At 37.8% G+C, this 21733-nt stretch overlaps 1 protein-coding gene and 3 pseudogenes across 3 annotated transcripts; 2 read left to right on the top strand and 2 right to left on the bottom strand.

Moving 5' to 3' along the window:
• Positions 1–3074: 3074 nt before the first annotated feature.
• LOC148916976 (rust resistance kinase Lr10 pseudogene) lies at positions 3075–3618 on the top strand (annotated as a pseudogene).
• Positions 3619–4699: 1081 nt separating this feature from the next.
• LOC103331238 (rust resistance kinase Lr10-like) lies at positions 4700–7511 on the bottom strand. Of its 2 annotated transcripts, XM_008233856.3 has the most exons (3): positions 6759–7510; positions 6237–6263; positions 4700–5903 (listed from the first exon to the last, which is right to left on the bottom strand). In XM_008233856.3, exons 1-3 carry the CDS (start codon positions 7429–7431, stop codon positions 4792–4794), a joined length of 1812 nt encoding a protein of 603 aa, XP_008232078.2. In that variant the 5' UTR covers positions 7432–7510; the 3' UTR covers positions 4700–4791. The 2 variants fall into 2 exon arrangements, with proteins under 2 accessions (XP_008232078.2, XP_088908995.1); XM_089052869.1 differs by lacking the exon at positions 6237–6263 and having other exon boundaries at positions 6759–7511.
• A 2252-nt stretch (positions 7512–9763) lies between these two features.
• LOC103331237 (rust resistance kinase Lr10-like) lies at positions 9764–15547 on the top strand (annotated as a pseudogene). The gene is made up of 4 exons (XR_016126985.1): positions 9764–9779; positions 9844–9870; positions 9998–10042; positions 14378–15547. The product of XR_016126985.1 is annotated as a rust resistance kinase Lr10-like (transcript).
• Positions 15548–16506: 959 nt separating this feature from the next.
• Positions 16507–16992, bottom strand: LOC148916975 (uncharacterized protein At2g34160 pseudogene; annotated as a pseudogene).
• Positions 16993–21733: the final 4741 nt, after the last annotated feature.

Below are 21733 nucleotides of genomic sequence, written 5' to 3'. Positions count from 1 at the left end.
GGTTTAGTTTAGTCTTATAGACCCATTTGACTCCAATGATTGGTTTATCAAATGGTCTAGCTACAAGCTCCCATGTATTGTTCTTTTCAATCATGGTGATTTCATCTTCCATTGCTTTCTTCCAAGAGTCATCCTTTGCTGCCTCTTCAAAACTTTCTGGTTCTATAATGCACATATTGCATTTTTCATAAATTTCTGCAATGCTCTTGTATTTGAGAGGAGTATGATCAACATCCTGTGGACCTGTGACCCTTTCTTGATCACTGTTTTCAGTGTTTAAACTGGGCACTTCATTCACTACCAATTGTTCTTCAAATTCACAAGAACTCCCTTCTCTGTTTCAATATTGTACAGCCTGTAACCTTTCTCACAGCTGCCATACCCCAAGAAGATACACCTCTTGCTTGCAAGATCAAATTTCTGTCTTTGTTGTTTTGGTACATGAGCATAACACAGTGAGCCAAATACCTTTAGATGCTTAACCCCTGGTTTCCTTCCACTATAGGCTTCGAATGGTGTCTTTTTGCTCAAAGCTTTAGTTGGACACCTATTCAAAATATACACAGATATGTTGATTGCCTCAGCCCAAAAATCAAATGGAATTTTCTTCTCCAACATCAAACACTTGGCCATTTCTACTATAGTTCTATTTTTCCTCTCTGCCACACCATTTTGCTGTGGTGTGTATGGGGTTGTAAGCTGTCTTTCAATTCCTACATCTTCACAGAAACTGTCAAACTCCACTGAAGTGTATTCTCCCCCTCTATCACTTCTCAACTTTTTCAATTTATAACCACTTTGCAATTCCACAGTGGCCTTGAATTTCTTAAACACAATTAGAGCTTCAGACTTGTGTCTTAAGAAATAAACCCAACACATCCTTGTGCAATCGTCTATGAAAGTGAGAAAGAACCGATTTCCAGCTTTGGTAACTGTCTGCATAGGCCCACAGATGTCACTGTGAATGAGTTCTAGTGGAGTTAGTGCTCTAGTGGTAGCCTCTTTTGGAAATGCTTCTCTACACTGCTTGCCTAGAACACACCCCTCACACACCTCTTTAATCCCTTTAATTTCTGGTAGTCCTACTACCATATCTTGTTCTTTCAAAAGTTTCAGACTACTCATATTGAGATGTCCAAATCTTCTATGCCAAAGTTCAGTGGAATGATCTACACTTGCTCTATAAGCTAAGTGCATTTCAGCCTGCAGTTTCAAAGGAAAGCTTCTATTTCCTCTCATTTGTACCTTTGCAACCAGATTTGAATGAGAGTTTTCATTGTAGATTTCCACCTTGTGATCTCCAAATACCAAATAGTAGCCATGCTCTATCATCTGACCCACACTAAGTAAGTTCTCTTTCAGTCCAGGTACCAGCATTATTTCTTTGATATATCTCTTGCCTACTTTGGTTTCAACCACAAGAGTGCCTTTTCCAGTTACGTCTACAAGCTGTCCAGTTCCCATTTCAACCTTTGCAGTCACATTTCAGTCAATATCCACCAACAAGTCCTCTTTTCCTGTCATGTGATTACTACACCCACTGTCCAAATACCAGATTTCTTCATCCCTTGTTATACCAGCACCAATTGCATTACCAGCATAGAACATAGTTGGTGCAGCTTCCACTTGAGTAGCATAGTTAACCTGCTGTGGTGTTTTCTTGCTATAGCAATCCTTTGCAATGTGGCCAAGCTTATCACAGTTATAACACTTTGGTTTGCCCTTGAATCAACACTCACCAAAGTGTAACTTACCACAGTGCTTGCAGGGAGTTTTAGTGCCTTCACTTGTCTTGTTATCCCATTTCTTACCTTTGAACTTCCAATTCTTATGCTGCTTATTGTTCTGATCTCCAGTTTTAATCGGTTTAGCATCTAGACTAAGGCTAGCAAATGCCTTCTCTGTTTTGTTTTCAGAGTGTCTATCTAATCTCAACTCAAAACTCTTTAGTGAGGCTACAACCTCCTGCACCTCAATCTCATTCAAGTCTCTCGAGTGTTCAATAACGGAGCAGATAGAGTCATAAGCAGATGGTAGGCTAATCAACAATTTCTGTACTACTCTTTCTTTAGGCAGTATTTCTCCATAGCTACGCATTTGATTAATCACATCAAATAGTTTGGTAATATAGGCAGACAAGGATTCATCATCTCTCATTCTAGTGTACTCAAACTCCCTACGCAGACTCTGTAATTTGACACTTCTTACCTGTTTGTCACCTCGAAATTCCTGCATCAAAAGATCCCAAGCTCCTTTAGAAGTTTCTTCATGAGAGATCCGGGGAAAAATCTCATCAGATACTGCCCCTTGAATCAGCCCCAATGCCTTTGCATCTTTCATCAGCTTCTCTGTTCCAGAGCCACTTGAAACATCCCTTTTCATCTTCTGCTCACCAGATTCACCAGCTTCCTTTGATTCTTCCTTTTCCTTCTTCTTTTCACCAGATTCATTAGCTTCTTTCGAATCTGACCACTCTAATCCCTTTTCAACCAGATCCCATAATCCATGAGACCTGAAGATGGTTCTCATCTTTATGCTCCAAAACTCATAATTATTTCCATTGAAAATTGGCGCTCTCACCTCGCCTCCAGATCCAGATCCAGCCATGGTAGACACAGACCTTCACACACTAGCTTCAAAACGCAGCTTCCTTTCTTCACAGATTCAAACGCCCAGCTAAACAATCCAACCTGGCTCTGATACCATGTTAGAATACAGAGACTATTATCTTGTATGTTAACTCTTAGATGAGAAAATGTGATCTGGAGAAAAATGAGAGAGAGAGAGAGCTTAGGGAAGAAGAAGAGCTAGCTGGATACTAGCTCACCTCCAACGCAAATCATACGTATATTGCATCTGACAAAACCGTTAGGAATTAGAACATTCCTATTACATCATTTACAACTCAGCCATTCATTCACTACCCTATGAGATAGTGACACATGGCAAGCACAATTACATCCTAATTGCACAGCTGGACTGTTATCCAACGGCTATATTTTCAAACTGAAATAATAAACTATCTCAGCAGCAGCACTTATAAACTAACAAGTATGCCTTTAAGTTGCGATAAAATGTATGCGATTTCTATTGGAGTGGCTCAAGGGATTGAATATCTGCATGAAGGTTGTGATATGCTAATTCTGCATTTCGATATCAAGCCTCACAACATTCTTCTTGACGAGAATTTCAACCCAAAGATTTCTGACTTTTGGGGCTAGAAAAACTATATCCAACAGATAACAGCGTTGTCTCTATGACGGCAGCTAGGGGAACAATGGGATATATGGCTCCTGAGTTGTTCTACAAAAATCTTGGAGGCGTTTCGTACAAAGCCGATTTCTACAGTTTTGGAATGTTGTTGATGGAGATGGCAAGCAGAAGGAAGAACTTGAATGCCTTGGCAGAGCATTCAAGCCAAATTTACTTCCCTTCTTGGCTGTTCGATCAATATATCAAGGGCTTTACTTGGAGATGGGTGATGTCAATGAAGATGAAATGAAAATAATTAGAAAGATGGTCATAACAGCCATATGGTGTATACAATTGAAACCAAGTGATCGTCCATCAATGAAAAAAGTCATGGAGATGCTTGAAGGGCTTGTTGAATACCTATAATGCCTCCCAATCCCAAGCCTTTTATGTGTCCACAACAGACGCCGATAAGCGATCATCAAAATATTCCAAATCTGGCATGTTCTAACTTGGAGCTAACATGGACCTTCTCAGTTAGGTCATGATCAAGCATGGACTCTGTTTTTTTTTTTTTTTTTTTCCTTTTTGAAACCCTAGACTCTGTTAACTAGCTTGGTGATGATCAACTACTATGGAATCTGCCGTTTTGAACAAAAAAGAAACAGAGCGTTTCACATATGTAGACCACAGTTTTAATAGACTTGTTTCATACAAAGCCCAAAATGGTGTTCAGAGTGTCAGAGTAATGAGGTATAACTTTTTGTTTTCCAAGTTTGAAGAGACATGAATCAGTGTGTGCACGCCCAAACCACAATGATGTGAGCTTAACTTGACCCCATTTTAAAATTTACCTTCACCAGTTGCTTCTGTTTTTCATCAAAGACTCTCCGACGGTCATCTCAATTGAAATTGTGTCTATTAATTGACCTTCGTGATGAAATCTTTCTAATGGAAAAGGCCAAAGGTCATGGAAGCTAGAGAACTGCAAAACGAGGAATCAAAAAACAAAGGTCAATCTTTCTCTCTATTTCATTAAAAATAAAAATAAAATAAAAATAAAAAGGTTCAATGGTTGCCTTTCTAGGCATTTTAGAAAGTTGTCGCTGATGATTCAACATTCCAACCCCACCATCCTCTCAAAATTAATCTCTCAATCAACTGCGGTTGCGCTGAGTAGGCCGAGATTTTTTAACACTTGTATGTTAGGCTTCCATCTCCAACGCAAGATACTCTCTAAAATACTAGAAGAACAATATTGCTGCAAGACACATTATTGGGGATCACATGATGAAGCAAGCGGGACAACGGCAATTTTATGGAAGCTGGTGGACTGTCATGTCAAAACTTGAATCTAGATTGTTACACAATAGTTTATGTGCACAAGTGATGCATAATATTGGATTTGGCAGCCAGTGATTGTGTGGTAGCAATAGGTCCAATGTTAGGGTCATTGAAACGCCACTATTTCTAAATTCTATGTAATGCTGGACCATGAGGCATGTGCTGGTCAAGTACAAACACCAAGAACTATATGATCATAATTGATTGCATACATTAGTGTGTTTACATGTAATGATGTAATTATAACTAAACGTGTTACTCCAACTCAGGAATTGCTTCTAACTGAATGTTTAGATTTCTTGCAGCCGTACTTGCATTGGTTCCTGCAGCACCTGTAGAGGCAAAGGGATTGGGAGGCACGGTTAAGCTTTCTCCTCCTTCCAACATCTGAACCACGGCTTTCATTGAAGGGCGATCCACTGGATGCCATTGGATGCACCAGAGCCCTACAATTGCGAGTTTCTTTGGAATTTTACGTTCTCCTTCTTCACCGATATGGATGCGTAGATCATCTCCTTCTTCTAGAAGATTATAAATCCATTGGGGATAGTAGATTTCATTTGTGTTCCCCGTGGCTGAATCGACATTCTTCCTTCCTCCTACCATCTCAAGCAGTAGCATTCCGAAACTATACACATCTGACTTATAGGACACATTTCCAAAGTTCCTGGAGAACACTTCAGGTGCAATGTAGCCCATGGTGCCTCTAGCTGTAGTCATTGACACTATGCTTTGATCCTTGGAACATAACTTGGCTAAACCAAAATCAGAAATCTTTGGAGTGAAGTTGTGGTCTAGCAAAACATTATGAGGTTTGATGTCAAAATGGAGGATTCGCTGATCGCATCCTTGGTGAAGATATTCAATTCCTTTGGCTATGGCTAGAGCAATATCTTGCATCTTATCCCAACCAAGGAAACTGTTCTTATTGTCTGGTGATGAAATGAAATCCTGCAGTGAACCATTTGGTGAGAACTCATAAACAAGAGCTCGTCTAAATCCATCAGCGCAAAAGCCAACCAATCGAACGACATTGACATGGTGGATATGACCCATTGTTCCCACTTCATTGATGAACTCTTCCCCATCTCCCTTAGAACTATTGAGGACTTTCACAGCAACGAAGAGTTCAGAAGAAAGCATTCCTTTATAAACAGTTCCGTAGGCTCCTTCCCCTAACTTGTCCTTGAAGTCATTTGTAATCCTCTTAATATCTGCATATGAATATCTGCTAGGTTTGAGAGCTCTGTAATCGTCTAAAAATCTTTCAATCTTTAATTGATGCTCTTTTTCTTTTCTATCAGAACTATAGACATGATAGGCTGCAATGACCAGGAGTAAGACAACAAATGAACCCAGGGATGCACCTGCAAGTTAAACCTTTGTAAATATCACCACGATCTCATATATACAGATGAAACAAACTGCAACTCCAATTAAATAATACAAATTTATAAATAAACCCAATCCTAAACATGTATTTATAAAAAAAACTCAAACACTATTTAAACATAGAAACACACCCAAAATCAACCCCAAAGTCAACAATTGTATATTTTTTGGGTGTTTTATAAATGGGTTTTGAGTGTGTGTAATGATGGGTTTTGGGTGTGTTTATAAAGTGTTTTGGGTGTTGGGTTTTTTTATAATTTTAGCTCCCATTTTGGGTGTTTTAGTGAAACTCCCATTAAATAACTCACCTGTTGCCACCCATTTCCTTTTTGTACCTGAAAAAAAAAAAAAATACACTGTCAAATTAAGAATGAGGATTGCAAATGATAATATCCTTTAAATAAACAGTGCTGCTACTTTGCTCTAAACTTCCAAATAAGTAAGCAAAAAGTGGATTGCAAATGATAATATCTCATTTCATGAATGCGTTGTATTATTTGCATCTGCAGATCACTGACTAGTATAGCAGAATATTAAGAATCTGTAACAATTCAAATATATAAGAACCCATTAAATATATGTTAGCCAAGTTAACCTGGAGGACCACGAACACAATAAATTTATAAATAAATAAATAAATAAATAAAAAAAAACAAGGATACAACTGGATAGATTCATCAGGGACATTTTGCGATAAAAAGCAAATAAATAATGCTGCTGCTCTGCTCTCAACTTCCAAGTAAGCAAAAAGTGACTAGTATAGCAGAATATTAAGAATCTATAATAAGTTAAATATATGTGAATCAAACTAAAATATATGTTAGCCATACCTGCTTTACTGAAGTCCACACATTCAATTTCACTTCTGGTGCCATTGTTCTTCAATCTACACATCTTGCCTCTTGCCTCACACTGTCCACAATTTGGTTCAGACCACTCCAAATAAAGATTGGCAGGCTCGTATGAAAAATATGGAACTGATGACAAATTATACATCTTTGTACAAGACAGTAGGGGCAAGTCCCCAATTATTTTGGAAGAAACAACAGAATAAACTTGGTAGCCAGGGCCACTGAAGCAGGGGACTGGTTCATCTAATTGCCTCTCAGCTAAGGAACAATTGAATAAGGTAAGATTAGGCATGTAATCTTTTGAGAAGTGGAAGGGAGAGATTGACTTGTTGAAGACTTTCAAAAGCTTCACCAGAAGACAGCCTTCTGGATCATATAATTGGACTGCCTGAGCCTTATAATCTATGCTTTTGACTGGGAATTTGAATGGAATTGGAAGCTCAAGAATTGTTTCATGCTTCTCATTGCATGACAGGACAAACCCAGGAAAGACACAGTGATCTGGGTGCCTGCCTTTGAGGCTGAAAGGGAAATGGACAGCTGGGCCTTTATCGCCACACTTCAATTTTTTGCAGGTATCTTGGGGTTCTCCATGCACTGTGGAGAAAGCCAGAAAGATTAAGCACAAGGAAGAGGTGATAATTTTTACCATATCTAACTAAATCTTTCTGTGCTGCAGAAAAAGAAAATGGTGTCTAAATCTTTCTGTGACTCATATATGTCCAATAAGATGTCCTCTCATTATTTAATTAACCCAATCGTGTTTGGGATCTTACCAGGAAAAGAAGAACAAAAAAATACTTTGTTTGCGATGAAAAGACTATAAAAGTCAACAGTTGACTTAGAGGTCCCACGACATGTGACATTCTTGATTGAATCAAATGTTGCATTTCTTTATAAAGAATGTTAGTAACTTTCTCTCTAATTTTCTCCCTATTTTTATGACAAGTGTCACTTTCCTTACACTTAAAACAACATCATTAATGCATCACACAAATTAGTTTTTGTTTTCCAAATTTACCTTTATTGAATGTATTAACTCTTTTTAATAGCAAGCTAATTTTTTTACAACTTTCTTACCACCTTATTAAAAAATTAAATAAGATAATAAATACTGAAGTTTTTATTTTGTATTTTTTTCAAAGAGGACGTATGTTTTGTTAAACACAAAATAATGATAATATCACTTTCATAATAACAATGTCATGAAACAAACTTTTTTTCTTATTTTTTTTTTCTTATTTAATTTTTAACAATATGCTAAGGAAATTGTAACAAAACTTGGACAAGTTGAAGGAAATATAAAAGCTAATACATTTAATAAGGGTAAACTTGGAAAACAAAAACTATCTTGTGTGATGCATTAATGATATTGTTTTAAATGTAAGGAAAGTGACACTTGTCATGAGAAGAAGAGAGAAGGTCCAAAATGAAGGTTGGAGAAAAGGTTGCTAGCATTCCTCTTTCTTTAATCGTTTGTTTACTTTGTCTACGTTGACCATTATAGAATGCAGCGAAACTTCCAAGGCTGCTGTTTGAAATGAGTTAGCAAGCACAAAACTAAAGATAACATAGTCACGACTCACAAGATAATCACGGCACCAACCTTACAAGGGGATGACCTGCATTTTTCTATTGCGGTTGGCTGGTACTTGGAGGACAGTTGCAGAGTAGATGAGACGGCTATAAGAGCATCCACAATAATGCTCTCTTTTCTTAGCTAAAATTTAGCTAAAAATATAAGAAAGCTATTTTAGGAGCTCTCTAAAAAATTTCAACTCCAACCATACTCCCTAATTTAGAGAGTCGTAAATGTTATAACTCTTTTTTAATTGATCCATCTTTATTAAAAATAAAAATAAAAAATAGTTAGCACTAAATAAGGGTTTAAAATACTCATTAAATAAAGCAGCATTAAATTATAAGGAGCCACTAGGAGTTCTTTCTCTCCTCGATTTAGGAGGTCCTGAAGACTTCTTATTTTAGAAGGTGGATAGGGAGTATAGTTGGAGTTGCATTTTACGATTCTTTTCTAAAATTCGTCTAAAAATGTGATTTAGGGAGCCCATTATAGATGCTCTAACGATGTTTTGGTGTGAATTTAATAGATGGATCCAATGGAATGGAGGATATTGAAAACTGTAAGACGCGGAATGAAAATAGCCAAACACCTGTCCGTTGACTGAGTTTCTGACATCAATAATACCAATTTGAGCGGACGGTATATCTCCAGAATATGCGTGTGGGCTTAGCATTACCTGCCCGTTGACTGACTTTCTGACCAAGGTTTACAGTGGCATTACCTGCCGTGGACGGTACAAAACTGATAGATATCTCCAGAACTTGTAAACCTCTCTCTCTCTCTCTCTCTCTCTCTCTCTCTCTGGGAAGTGGAACAAGGCCCTTTACTTTTACACCTACATTCTGGAAAATACTTGGTGCTGGCCATCAACTACTTTTACACATATATCCGAGTCGTAGATCCTGGCCTTGAAAAGAATAATTGCTCCTCCATTCCTCGTTATCCTTTAGCCAACTCTAACTTCAGTCTGGGGGATCTGTATTATCCGTCAAGTCAGTCTGTAACTTTTTTCAAGTGTGCAAATCCAGTGAATTCATCTCTCAACGTAGTGATTGCTCAATGCGCTAATAATCTGAGTAGGACAGGTTATGTCAACATTCACGATTCAACGACGTCGGATCTGGAGGACGGGTGCAGTATAGAGTGGACGACTATGATGAGTGAATCCTTGGACAACGAAAACTTCCATAACGTTTCTGACAGATACATACACATACACAACGCTTTGACGCATGGCTTTTTGCTTTATTATCATAACTTAGATGTTGCCTTTGTTGAATTTGGCCCACACCAATGGATCCCACGTGGTTCTATTCAATTAAGGGGTTCTTAAATAAGGAATACATTTACCCATAAATACATTTTTTGGGCTCACACTCTGTATTGTATTTCAAAAATTGAAATGGGGCTCACACTCTGTATTGTATTTACCCATAAAGTCTTTTGTTTTTTGTCTTTGTTAACTTTTGTTGTATTTTGCAGATTATGAGGCGCAATTCTTTAGCTCAGGTAACAGCTTCTATTTCTTTAATTATTCAACACTATATTTTATTTTATTTTTACTTTATTCTTTTTCCAAACATATAGTCGGAAGTCTTTGATTGATTTTGTCTGGCTTTTGTCTTATTGCTTGAAGGTGATTCATGGCGAGGAATTACGCTACTAATAACCATTATCTTCGGTAAGAGCGTGTTTTAGCAATTCAATTTCACTTTTTACACTCCTTCACAACTCACACATGAAGAGCCCATGACGTAATTTACGAGCAATTATAGAATGCCAAAATCATCACCCTGAATTGATAACTTACAATAATTTGCATAGCTATTTAATAGACGAGGAAAAATGAAGATGATGAACTGCACAATAATTTACATAGCTATTTAATAGACATAAGAGCACTTCCACCAGTTAGCCTCTTGCCATGGCAAGGGGAGCCCTAGGCGCATTATTCACGTGAATAGTGGCCCTAGCTCCCAAAGAAATGTGTGTTTCAAAGATTAGCCCCTTGACATGGCAATTACTATTCATTTATTTATTTTTTTTCACAACTTTGTTTTTTTAAACAATTAATTTGGATAATATTTTCGGATAAGATTTTTGGGTTCCTACGTGTCAATACTATTCATATCGGATAAGATTTTCGGTTTCAAATTTCAGATAAATTTCAGATAAATTTCAAATTTCAGATACATTTCAAAATTCAAATTTGAGATAAATTCAAATTTTGAATTTCAGATACATTTCGAAATTTAAATTCCAGATACATTTCCAATTCCAAATTTCATTTGAATTTCAAATTTCAGATAAGATTTTCATCCTCTAAAATTGCGCCACGTGTCATCTCTATCTGTCTAAATTTTTTATAAAACCAGAGGCTCAACTCATACCTCCCACACCATATCTTCTCTACATCTTCATTTCTGGATTTTAGATTTCATTTCTCAGATTTTAGATTTCATTCTCCATTCTCAATGTCAGACATAGAAGATGTTTTGGATAGGCAAGAGCGAGAAAGGCGAGCAAGAATGCGCAGAAGAGCTGCAAGCAAAAGGGCGCAGAGAGAACTAGATGAGCAACTTGGTGTGGCCGTTGCTTTGATGGAGGAAGAAAACCAGAGCCGTCGTGGTTCACGAAAGGCCGGGCATCGAATGTGGATAGATATAGACATTCTCGGGATAAGAATCTTCTGGAAGATTATTTTATCCCACAATCTCTGTAACTCTGATGTTCATTTTCGAGCAAGATATAGAATGCAACCCCATTTGTTCAATAAAGTCATGCATGATATTTGCAATTATGATGACTACTTTGTTCAAAAGAAAAATTGTGCTGGAGATTTGGGGATGCTTCCCGAGCAAAAATTCACAGCTGTGATACAAATGTTGGCGTATGGGTCATCTGTTGATCAGGTGGATGAGATTGCCCGAATGGGGAAGTCCACCATTTTGGAGAGCTTGATGCGATTTTGTGATGCAGTGGAAAATCTGTACATCATGGACTACTGCAGACCTACTCCCGGGACTGCAACGGCTTCTACAAAGAGCCGAGTCTCGTGGATTTCCTGGAATGATTGGTAGGATTGATCGCATGCACCGGCAATGGAAAAATTGTCCATCCGCTTGGCAAGGGATTATGGTAATCGGAAAGGGCGAAAAGTATCATCCTCAAAGCGGTTGCCGGTTTGATACCGGTTTGGCACGCTTTCTTTGCAGCTGCTCAAAATGATTTGAACGCCCGGTCAATCCTGTTCAATGATATTTTGAGAGGTGAATGCCCAAATATCACATATCAAGTCAATAATACCGTATCGAATGGGTATTATCTAGTCGATGGTATCTACCCGAGATGGACAGCATTTGTGAAATCAATTCCACATCCCCGATCCCGAAGGAAATTTTTTTGCTGCCTATCAAGAGGGGTACAGAAAAGATGTGGAGAGGTGCTTTGGTATCCTTCAAGCTCGTGGGCTATTATCAGGGGCGCGGCGCTCTATTTGACGAGGAGGTGCTCAGAAGTATAATGATGACTTGTATCATCCTCCACAACATGATTGTGGAAGATGAGTATGATTACGATGTTGATGAAGTGTATGAGCCAGATCCCATGAACACGACCTTAACACGAATTTATGAAAAACCTATGGGGCCAAATGGAGAACCAATGCAGCATGATCCGTTGGTTAGAGACGGTACTTTCATGCATCGTATGATTGAGCACTACACGGAGATGCAATCGTCGTATATTCACGAACACCGTCAAGTTGACTTGATGGAACATTTGTGGGCGGTGAAAGGCAATGAAGGTCAATGAAGTCAAGTGAAGATGTTTTTTTAGTGCATTATGTTTATGTTGTATTTTTAGTTATGCTTTGTTGTTTTTTTATGCTTTTGTTGTGGTTTGTTTATTTTTTATGCTTTGGTTGTGGTTTGCTTTTTATGTATGGAATGTTTTGAATAAAAAGGAATTTTGTTGAATATTTTCTTCATTCACTACAAGAAAATCAATACAACTCATAACATAAAATACATGAATTACCACCAATCTTTTTTTTTTTTTTTAAATACAATGAAATGAAAGGCAAGCAAACTAATTTAATGGTACAATGAAATGAAAGGCAAGCAAACGAACTTAATTGTTTTGATCATTTAACCAATCCGTGTTGCTAGGTCCATCGTCACGAAAAAGTCTTCGTCTCATAACATCCCTTCGTTCTAGCTTCCAATATTGTTTCGTTTCAGGGGACATATGGGTTGTATCCATGGCCATTGTTTCCCGATCCTTATTTTCAATCTTTTCTTGGCGTGCATACTCCCTTTCTTGGCGTGCATACTCCCTTTGTTGGCGTACATACTCCCTTTCTTTTGCATTTTCTATATCAATTGCCCTATCGTGCTCTTGTTGTTTCATGTCCATTTCAATTCTCATGGCTTGCATCTTTGAAAGTTCCTCCAAAAATTTAGATGATGACTTGGTAGAATAACTCCCTCTCTTCGCCTTCGCTGTCTTCCTTCCAATAGGCCTCGGCTCCTTTTCGATAGGTGAGTCTTGACTCATCGGGGAATCCGTAGGCGAAGCGGTTGCCGGTGTCTCATGGAGTGGCGCCTCGTTCAAGACTACCGTCGGACCCGTTGGAATAATTTGGAATTTCTTACAATTCTTCACCACCTCCCAACAATGGGTATGGTTGAAACTTTTTTTTCCTTGCCCAGTAGCACCAAAAAACATTTGTGCTTGTATAGTCTATAAAAAAAAATGAAAATGCAAGAAACTTTAAAAATTATTGGCAATGCAACAAGTATAAAAAAATAATAATGGAAATACAAGAAACTTTAACAATTTATTAGAAATGAAAAACAAAATTAAAATATTGCAACAAACATTCATATTAATATTGGAAATACAAGAAATATTAACAAAATATATAAATTGCAAGAAATATTTAAATAAACTTAAATAAGACATAGAAATTAATAAAACAAAAATTACAAATAATTTACCTCACTGGTAAGGTTTTCCCCGCTTCTATGGTTGTCCATCGCCTTTACCAAGGCATCCCTCCATTTCGCCAACTCTTTGTTAAGAATTTTCCACCTACTAGATAGTGCCTGATCTGTACGGGTTGAACTAATTACCCTTTCACAAAAATCCGGATGAATTTTTTTCCACATATGACAGAATTTCATCTCATTGCCCGTTACGGGATAATGACTAATGTGGAGCCAAGACTCACACAAGCTAACATCTTCCATGACACTCCATGCCCCTCTGGTTTCACTAGAAGAACCCATAAATTTTTATAGAAAAATTCAACTTCAAAGTGAAAAAAATATTGACTACAAAGTGAATAATGGTAGAATGAGAAGAAAATGTATGAAGAGTTGGTGTTAAAAGTGATTGGTATTTGTTGGTATTTATAGGAAAAAAATCAGTATTTTTTGGGCATTTTTTCAAATTTTTTTCGATTTTTTTCTTTTTTTTGGGGCAGAATTAACGCGTTGGATTGTTTGGAAAATTGAATCGAGCGCCAGATCATCGCCACGTGGAAGAGAGCCGTTGGGTGCAAGTTTCGATTTTTTTCATTTTTATTCTCGAAAAATGGCTGCCGTTGATTTGGAATAAAGTCGATCGGACACTCGAGAATGCGCCACGTGGAATAGACCCGCATTGGCGGGTCATCAGCGCGTCAAATTTTTTAAGGTTGGGCGTGCACGCGCCAACGTTAAAGAAATTTAAACAGCCGACGCCAGCCCAAAACGAGTTTTGTTACTCGGCCGACCTCCCCAAGGGCTAGCCAGCAAATTTTTTTGTCGGGCCCACACCTTGCCCCCGCAGATTTGTGTTGTTGAAACAACATTTTCCCTAGCACACCCACCCAACCTCGCCTCCCCAAGGCCCTTGGTGGAAATGCTTTAAGGGATGTGATAAAATGTAAAAAGAATGCATCAAAAAGCTATTCAGTTTCAGAATTTTCTCATGATTTTTTTTTTTTTTTTTTGGTAATGCTCTTGTGCAGTACTACATCTCATGGTAAAATTTATACTGGCTCCATTTGTGATTGTGTTTTTGATCTATACATGGAAAAGACATTCGTCAATGTATAGCGCGATCGAAAATTTTCTACATGATGAGAACAATTTTCCACCGATAAGGTACTCTTACTTGGACATTAAAAAGATGTCTAACACATTCAAGAATAAGTTAGGTGAAGGAGGCTTTGGCATGGTATTTAAAGGAAAATTACGAAGCGGCCATTTTGGAGCAATTAAGATGTTGAGCAAGTCCAAAGCTAATGGGGAAGATTTCATTAGTGAGGTAGCTACCATTGGAAGGATTCACCATGTTAATGTGGTGCAACTTGTTGGTTATTGTGTTGAGGGTTCAAAGCGCGCTTTAGTATATGAGTTCATGCAAAATGGATCTCTTGATAAATGCTTTTATTCCAAACAAGGGAATAACTTGCTAAGTTACAAGAAAATGTATGATATTTCACTTGGAGTAGCTCGAGGGATTGAATATCTACATCAAGGTTGTGACATGCAAATTTTACATTTTGATATCAAGCCTCATAACATCCTTCTTGATGAAAATTTTATTCCAAAGATTTCTGACTTTGGGCTTGCGAAATTATATCCTACGGTTAATAGTATTGTCTCGTTAATGGCAGCAAGGGGAACAATGGGTTACATGGCTCCTGAGTTGTTCTACAAAAATATTGGTGGCGTCTCATACAAAGCTGATGTCTATAGCTTTGGAATGCTGTTGATGGAAATGGGAAGCAAACGAAAGAATTTAAATGCACGTGCAGAGCATTCAAGCCAAATTTATTCCCCTCATGGGTGTACGATCAATATAAGGAGGGAAAGGAGCTGGAGATGGAGGATATAACAGAGGAAGAAAAGAAAATCGTAAAAAAGATGGTTATAACTGTCTTGTGGTGTATTCAAATGAAGCCAAGTGATCGTCTGGCAATGAACGAATTATAAAGATGCTCGAAGGAGACGTTGAAAGCCTACAAATGCCTCCTAAGCCTTTTCTGTGCCCTCAAGAGATGCCTGTAGATATTCATGATAATTTGAACCATACATGTTCTAACATGGAGTTGACGTGTACTCTGTCACCTAGGTGATGATGAGGTAGCAACTTTCGCAATTTTATTCAAACACTCCAGTACTTGTGTAGCGTCTCTCCGCTTGTTTTCCGGGTTCTGATGTTGGCTTTTCATGTGGGTGTCTAAGAGTAGGGTTGGCATGTTTCTGCATTTTAGTTTGGGTACTCCGTCTGGTTTCAGTTTCTGCATTTTAGCATGTTCTGATTAGACGAGCTTCTTTTTCATGGAGTTTCTCATTTCTGGATGAATAAAAAAAACCTTTGACATCCCAAAATTGCCCGAGTAATCTCACAGTTTTAACTTTTAGGGTTAACTACACTTTAGTCCCTAGAGGTTTAGGGTCAGTATCGAAATGGGCTTGAGATTTCAATTTCATCAATTTCACACTCAACGTATCCAAATATGACCAATTCACCTTGTTCGTTAGATTGGCCGTTTGATCAAACGTTAAATGTTGATGTGTCAACTGTGGGACCCGTCACAAACCCTAACAACGAATTCCAACTAGTACACATGAAGGGCATTTCTGGAAGAAAAAAAAATTTAAAACCAAAAACAAAAAAACAAAAAATTCCCCAACTCTAGCAACCCTCTCTCTCCATCTCCCATCCACCCTTCGTTGACCCTCCACAGACTTCTCCCCTCCCCTCCCCAATCAATCCCAGGCCCTTCCCAACCCAAAATACAATCAAACATCCAAAACAAGATCAACCTCACAATCAGAACCAAATAACTCACTAGCCCTATAAGTTGTTGCTCCTAATCCATAATTACCCGAACCTAAAAAACCTAATTTGTCTAATCCAATCAAATTGAGCCACAAAAGGAGAGAAATAGAGGGAGGAGAATGGGGATGATGAAGAGAGGGGGAGAGGGAGGAAGAGACTGTATTTTACAACAAATCCTAAAAAGAAATTTTATCACAGCTAAACAAACACCACTAGAGAGGCAAACCTAAGAAAAAAAGTCATACATCCACCAGTTTTTGAAGACCTAACAGTCGTGCACCAAGCTAGATATCAGAAAAACAAACTTCAACTCTGCTCATACTAAAGGGCTTCCTCTGCAGCAACAACAGCCATTATCTCTTCGGACTTCTCAGACTTTCCAAGCAGCATTTCAATCTTTGCCTTTTGAATTGGCCGCCCCCTACATCCTCCCTCATGTCAATTGTAGAAGTCGCGATCTTCTTCTTGAAAGCCAATCCATTGTTCTTCAGAATCTCAACCATGGTAACAACAGTAGCAACAGCCATTCCAAGGGCAGAGAGCTCCACCTCATTGTTCTGCTCCATGTACCTCTTGGCAAGATTGACATAGAAGAAGAGGGGCTTTTTGGTATTTGAGACCTGGATGCGATTCTTCTTGTTGTTGTATGATGAGTCTGTGATTTGCAAGTTGTTCACTCCCTCTGTGACACCTTCCATTGTTGCTTCTGCTTCTTTCTTCTTCTTCTTGTTTTGCTCTGCAGAGAGAGAAGAAAAACCCTAATTTCCTCACAGTCCCTCTAAAATTTACCTGAAATTTATAGGTGAGGGTTATTGTTTTTGATTGCTTGTTTGTTTTTTTCTTTTGGTTTAAATTTTTTTTTTTTGGGTAGTTCTGAGTTTTGTGGAGGTGGGTTTGGGATTTGTAGTGAGTGAAGTGGTGGACAGTGTGATTTATTTGATGTTTTTTTCATCTTTTTTTTCTCTATGATTTAATGGGAAAATTTACTGTTTGGATCTAAAATTCTTGAGAATACTAGTAATTTTGTTCTTGACTTTTTCTGAAACTTTTTGGTGGAGGTCGACAAAGGGTGGCTAAGGGAGGGAGACATGCTGGGATTTTTTGTTTTCAGTTTTTTGGTTTTGAAAAAATATATTTATAAAAAAAATAAATAAAAAAATTATTATTTAATTTTATTTCAAATGCCTTTCACGTGACTAATTTGAATGGGTTGTCGATGATCATCCATTAATGACACATCAACGTTTAACGTTCACCAAACGGTCAATCTAATGACGAGGTGAATTGGTCATATTTGGATACGTTGGGTATGAAACTGATGAAATTGAAATCTTGGGGCCCATTTCGATATTGATCCTAAACCTCTATGGACTAAAATGTAGTTAATCCTAACTTTTAAAAACTACGAAATATAAGGCGTGGTGGGACATTTACTCCATACGACAATCAGGAGTCTTCGTCTCCAGTTTGTCGGCACAGAATTCCGGCGATGAACAGTTGGGTCAGGAACGGTTGTCGCAATACGCTGGTCGCCCGATGAAATATCTATTCTTCGCCCCATCTATGTATTTAACCCGACGAAATGTTTTGTCGCGTGAAACTTCTGGGCAGCACGTCGTCTCCTGAAAGCGGTGGGCAGAGTAGCCCGTTATGCAAGAACCCCACATATCATCAAACTAGATGCAGATGGATTGAATTTAACAGATGGGACCAAACCAATGGTGGATAATTATGAACTTGTTAGATGCAGATGGAAAATGGAAATATCTGGAATCAGTATTATAAGTCCGTTGACTGACTTTCTGACATCAATGGGTATTACATGTCCGTTGACTGACTTTCTGCAGTGGAATCAGTTTGAACTTACCCACTGAAGACTTGAAAAGTAAACTCCAAGTTTTTCTTCCCATTGGAAGTCTTGCATCAATGAGTACCCCCACCACGTTGATTTTTTATTTCTTTATTTTCCAAAATCATTGACATTTAGCATCTATGAGGTGAGATTTCTTTTTCTTTGTTTTCCAATTGTTGAAATTTCCATGAAATTTCAAAGGAAAACTACAAAATTCCAAGTCGTCGAAATTACGTTGTCTCAACTTTTACTCCCTAAGAACTTGAAAGAGAGCATTAACGAGTAAACAAAATTCCAAAGTTTTGGAAAGCAATTGATATGATCTCTTTTTCATTGGCTCTGGATTTTGAAGGAGTGTTGAGTACCCCAAACTCCTTAACAGTGAGACTTCACCTTTTCCAAATCATTCAAGATTCATGATTTCCAATCTCAAAGTACATATATATATATTTATTTGTTAAATAATTCATACAATTATATTTTTCATTCCTCACTTTGTTAATTTTGTTCAATATTCATCCATTTTTATTGAAGATGGCCCCAAAACCATTCTCAATTTTCACATGCAGGAGAGGTCAAAATGATTTCAAATTATGTATGTGAAATTTTAATTTTTTAGGTCAAAATGTTTGGAAAAATAAATCATGAATGTTGAAGCAAAAATATTATCAAGAAAAATTAACTACCAAAAAAAAAAAAAAGGTTAAACCATTCTTAAACAATTTAATAACACATGCAAAATCAAATTATGAGTCTACAAGGTTGGAGAAAAAAACAGTTTGAGTTCGGGCAATATATGAATAGTTGTATTTTGGATGGTCGAAATTTGAGTTTAGCCCCAATATGGGGTTGGAGATGGTCTAAAGGGTATAAACCCAGACTTTCATCCTTCAAAATACAAATATTCATGTATTGCCTAGCCTCAAACTATTTTTTCACTCAACCCTCCAAACTCAAATTTTGAGTCCATAGCCTTATTTTGTTTAAAAATAGTTTAACTCTATTTATTTACTTTTTTTGTGTTTAATATTTCTTGAGCTAATTTTTGTTTATAACTTGATAGGCAATCTTTCAATATTTTCCAGCATGGTATAACTTGAAAGGCCTATTCAAACCCTTGTTATCATTCAAAAAAATGGTTTTTGCATGGACGTCCTATGCACGAGTTAATATGTAGTTAATATTACTTACATTGGTGCGTACACATATACTTATACATTTTACTCTAATTCAGGAATTGCTTCTAACTCTAAGCGTCTTGCTGGGATGCTTGCATGTGTTGTTGTAGGACCTGCAGAGGCAAAAGGATTAGGAGGCATGGCCAAGTTATCTCCTCCTCCTAACATATGAACCACTATTTGCATAGACGGACGATCCACCGGGTGCCACTGGATGCACCAGAGCCCTACAATTGCAAGTGTCTTCGGGATTTTACCATCTCCGTCATCTCCAATATGAATTTGTAGGGCATCTCCTCCTTTTAGAAGATTATCACTACTACATTTTACTATTTGCGCGACGACGCAAAATTTGTGGTGCAAGCAATTCTTGCGTGACGAAAAAAATCAATCGTAGGGCAAAATATTGCATATAATAATTTTATAGTTAAAAACTTGCGCAAAGCTCAGAAGAAAACCCCACATTTATTTTATTTCGCTTCAAAACTTGCGCGACGAAACATATCATCGCGAAAGAAAACCTAAGCATAGCGGTAATCATTATCATTGCGCAAAGTTAGAGAAAACCGCGGGTTATTTTTTTTGACACCAAACACTTGTATGCGATGCCAAATCTCGTCACAAATGAATACTTAGCGCGACGAAAATATATATCGTCGCGTAAGAAAACGTTGGATTTTTTATTTGGTGCCACATACTTGCGCGACAAAATTTTTTGTCGCGGCATAAAGTTCGATGTCGGCACGTCCATGCACGACGAGATTTAGAGTTTGCGCGATGAAATTTTGAGCAACAAAATTTTTTTTCCGTTGCGCAAAAGTCAGATGTCAACATGTATTTGAGCGACGAAATGAACCACTTGCGCGGAGAAAATGATTTTTTTGCTCGACGGATAATGTTTTTGTGCGACGACACCATATTCGTCATACAAAATCCTTCTTCTTATAATCTAGTTCCTGCCATTGCAAAGCGCATGGAAAAAAAAAAAAGGCCTCTACCAGACCTCTGCTTTTGCTAGGAGTTCAGTACGTTCATTGGATAAGTATTTGTTGTCGTTAGTTTAAAAGAATTAATGTAAATTCATACTAACGTTATTAATTTCGTTCTCTTTAGGGATATTTCACTACTACATTTTAGTCTTTGCGCGACGAAAGGGTATTCGTCGCGCAAAAATGATTTTAGTCGCACATCATTATGCGCGATGAAGTTTAAATCACGCATCGTCCGTCGCGCAAAGTTCGTGAACAAATGTCATTAAATCGCGCAGTTTGCGCTCGATAACAACTTCGTTTCAAAAACATTTCGGGACGAACTCACCGTCCGTCGCACAAATATTTGCGCGACGAAATAGTGGTCGTCCGCAAAAAAAGCTGACGGAAATTTCCGTCGCGACGAAATATTATTCGTCGCAAGATACACATTTTGCGCAACGAAATTCTGCGTCGCGCAAGATTAAAATATATATGTCGATTTGTTATTTAAATATTTTTGCGCGACGATTTACGTTTCGTCGCGCAAAAGCAATATTTATTATTAAAAAAAATTTATTATTTGATTTTTAATTTTGTAAAAAAATAAATTTGGTTTTTTTAATTAAAATGAAATTACAATAAAAAAAATTAATCATAAAGAAAACATCTATTATATAAAATAAAATAAATGTATACAAATTGTAAAAGTAATTATAAAAATAAAAAACTAATCAAACAATGTTCCAAAATCTACTTGGTCATCTGCCACATGCGGCTCGGAGGTATGGGTGTCTGCAGGGGCCGTGGTGTGCTGGGGATGCTCGGGGTGGACGGGCTCGGAGGTCGACGCACCAAAAGTCGGGATTGGAATGCCGGACCGCCAAGGAACTGCAGAATCACCGGCATCCGACCCTCAAGCTCGGCAACCCGCGATGTCAAAATAGTCACCGATCGCTTGCTCGCGACGAAGACCGCGGTCGAGGTTTCCTCCGGGCATTCCCATCCCCTACAATACGTTCCCGGCCTCCTCCGAGTCCGATCCAACGTCTGCGTCAAAATCTGAAATCCAGATCATGCGGAGGATCCATGACTGATCGAGTCTCGGGAGGAAGTTGGGAGGCGGACTCTTGAAGAACCAACTGGCTCCTCTCCACCATCGTCGTCTGTTTAACATTACATAAAATATAAATTCAAAAATGCATATAAATTGAAAGTGTAACATAAGAATTAAAAATACATAATACTTACATGAAGGACTCGCCAACTCATTCCTGTAACATAAACGCTCACCAAAGACGTCGATCTCTGAATTTCAATTAATTGAACAAGAGAAGAAAAATATTAGTATGAACAAAAGAAATTAATAATAATGACGTATTAAAAATTAAATATAAATTATATTATTCTTACCCGACGCCGTGCATCCATCCTATATGAGAAGGGCCTGGAGTTTAATGGTGAAGAAGAGTCTTCTTCTTCCTATTGCCCTTATTCACTTGGGCTTTATTCTGTTACACAAAAAATAAAACATA

Source organism: Prunus mume, linkage group LG5 (assembly GCF_029339155.1).
Source record: "Prunus mume cultivar Tortuosa linkage group LG5, ASM2933915v1, whole genome shotgun sequence".
NCBI lineage: Eukaryota > Viridiplantae > Streptophyta > Magnoliopsida > Rosales > Rosaceae > Prunus > Prunus mume.
This window is presented reverse-complemented; position numbering and strand designations above follow the sequence as displayed.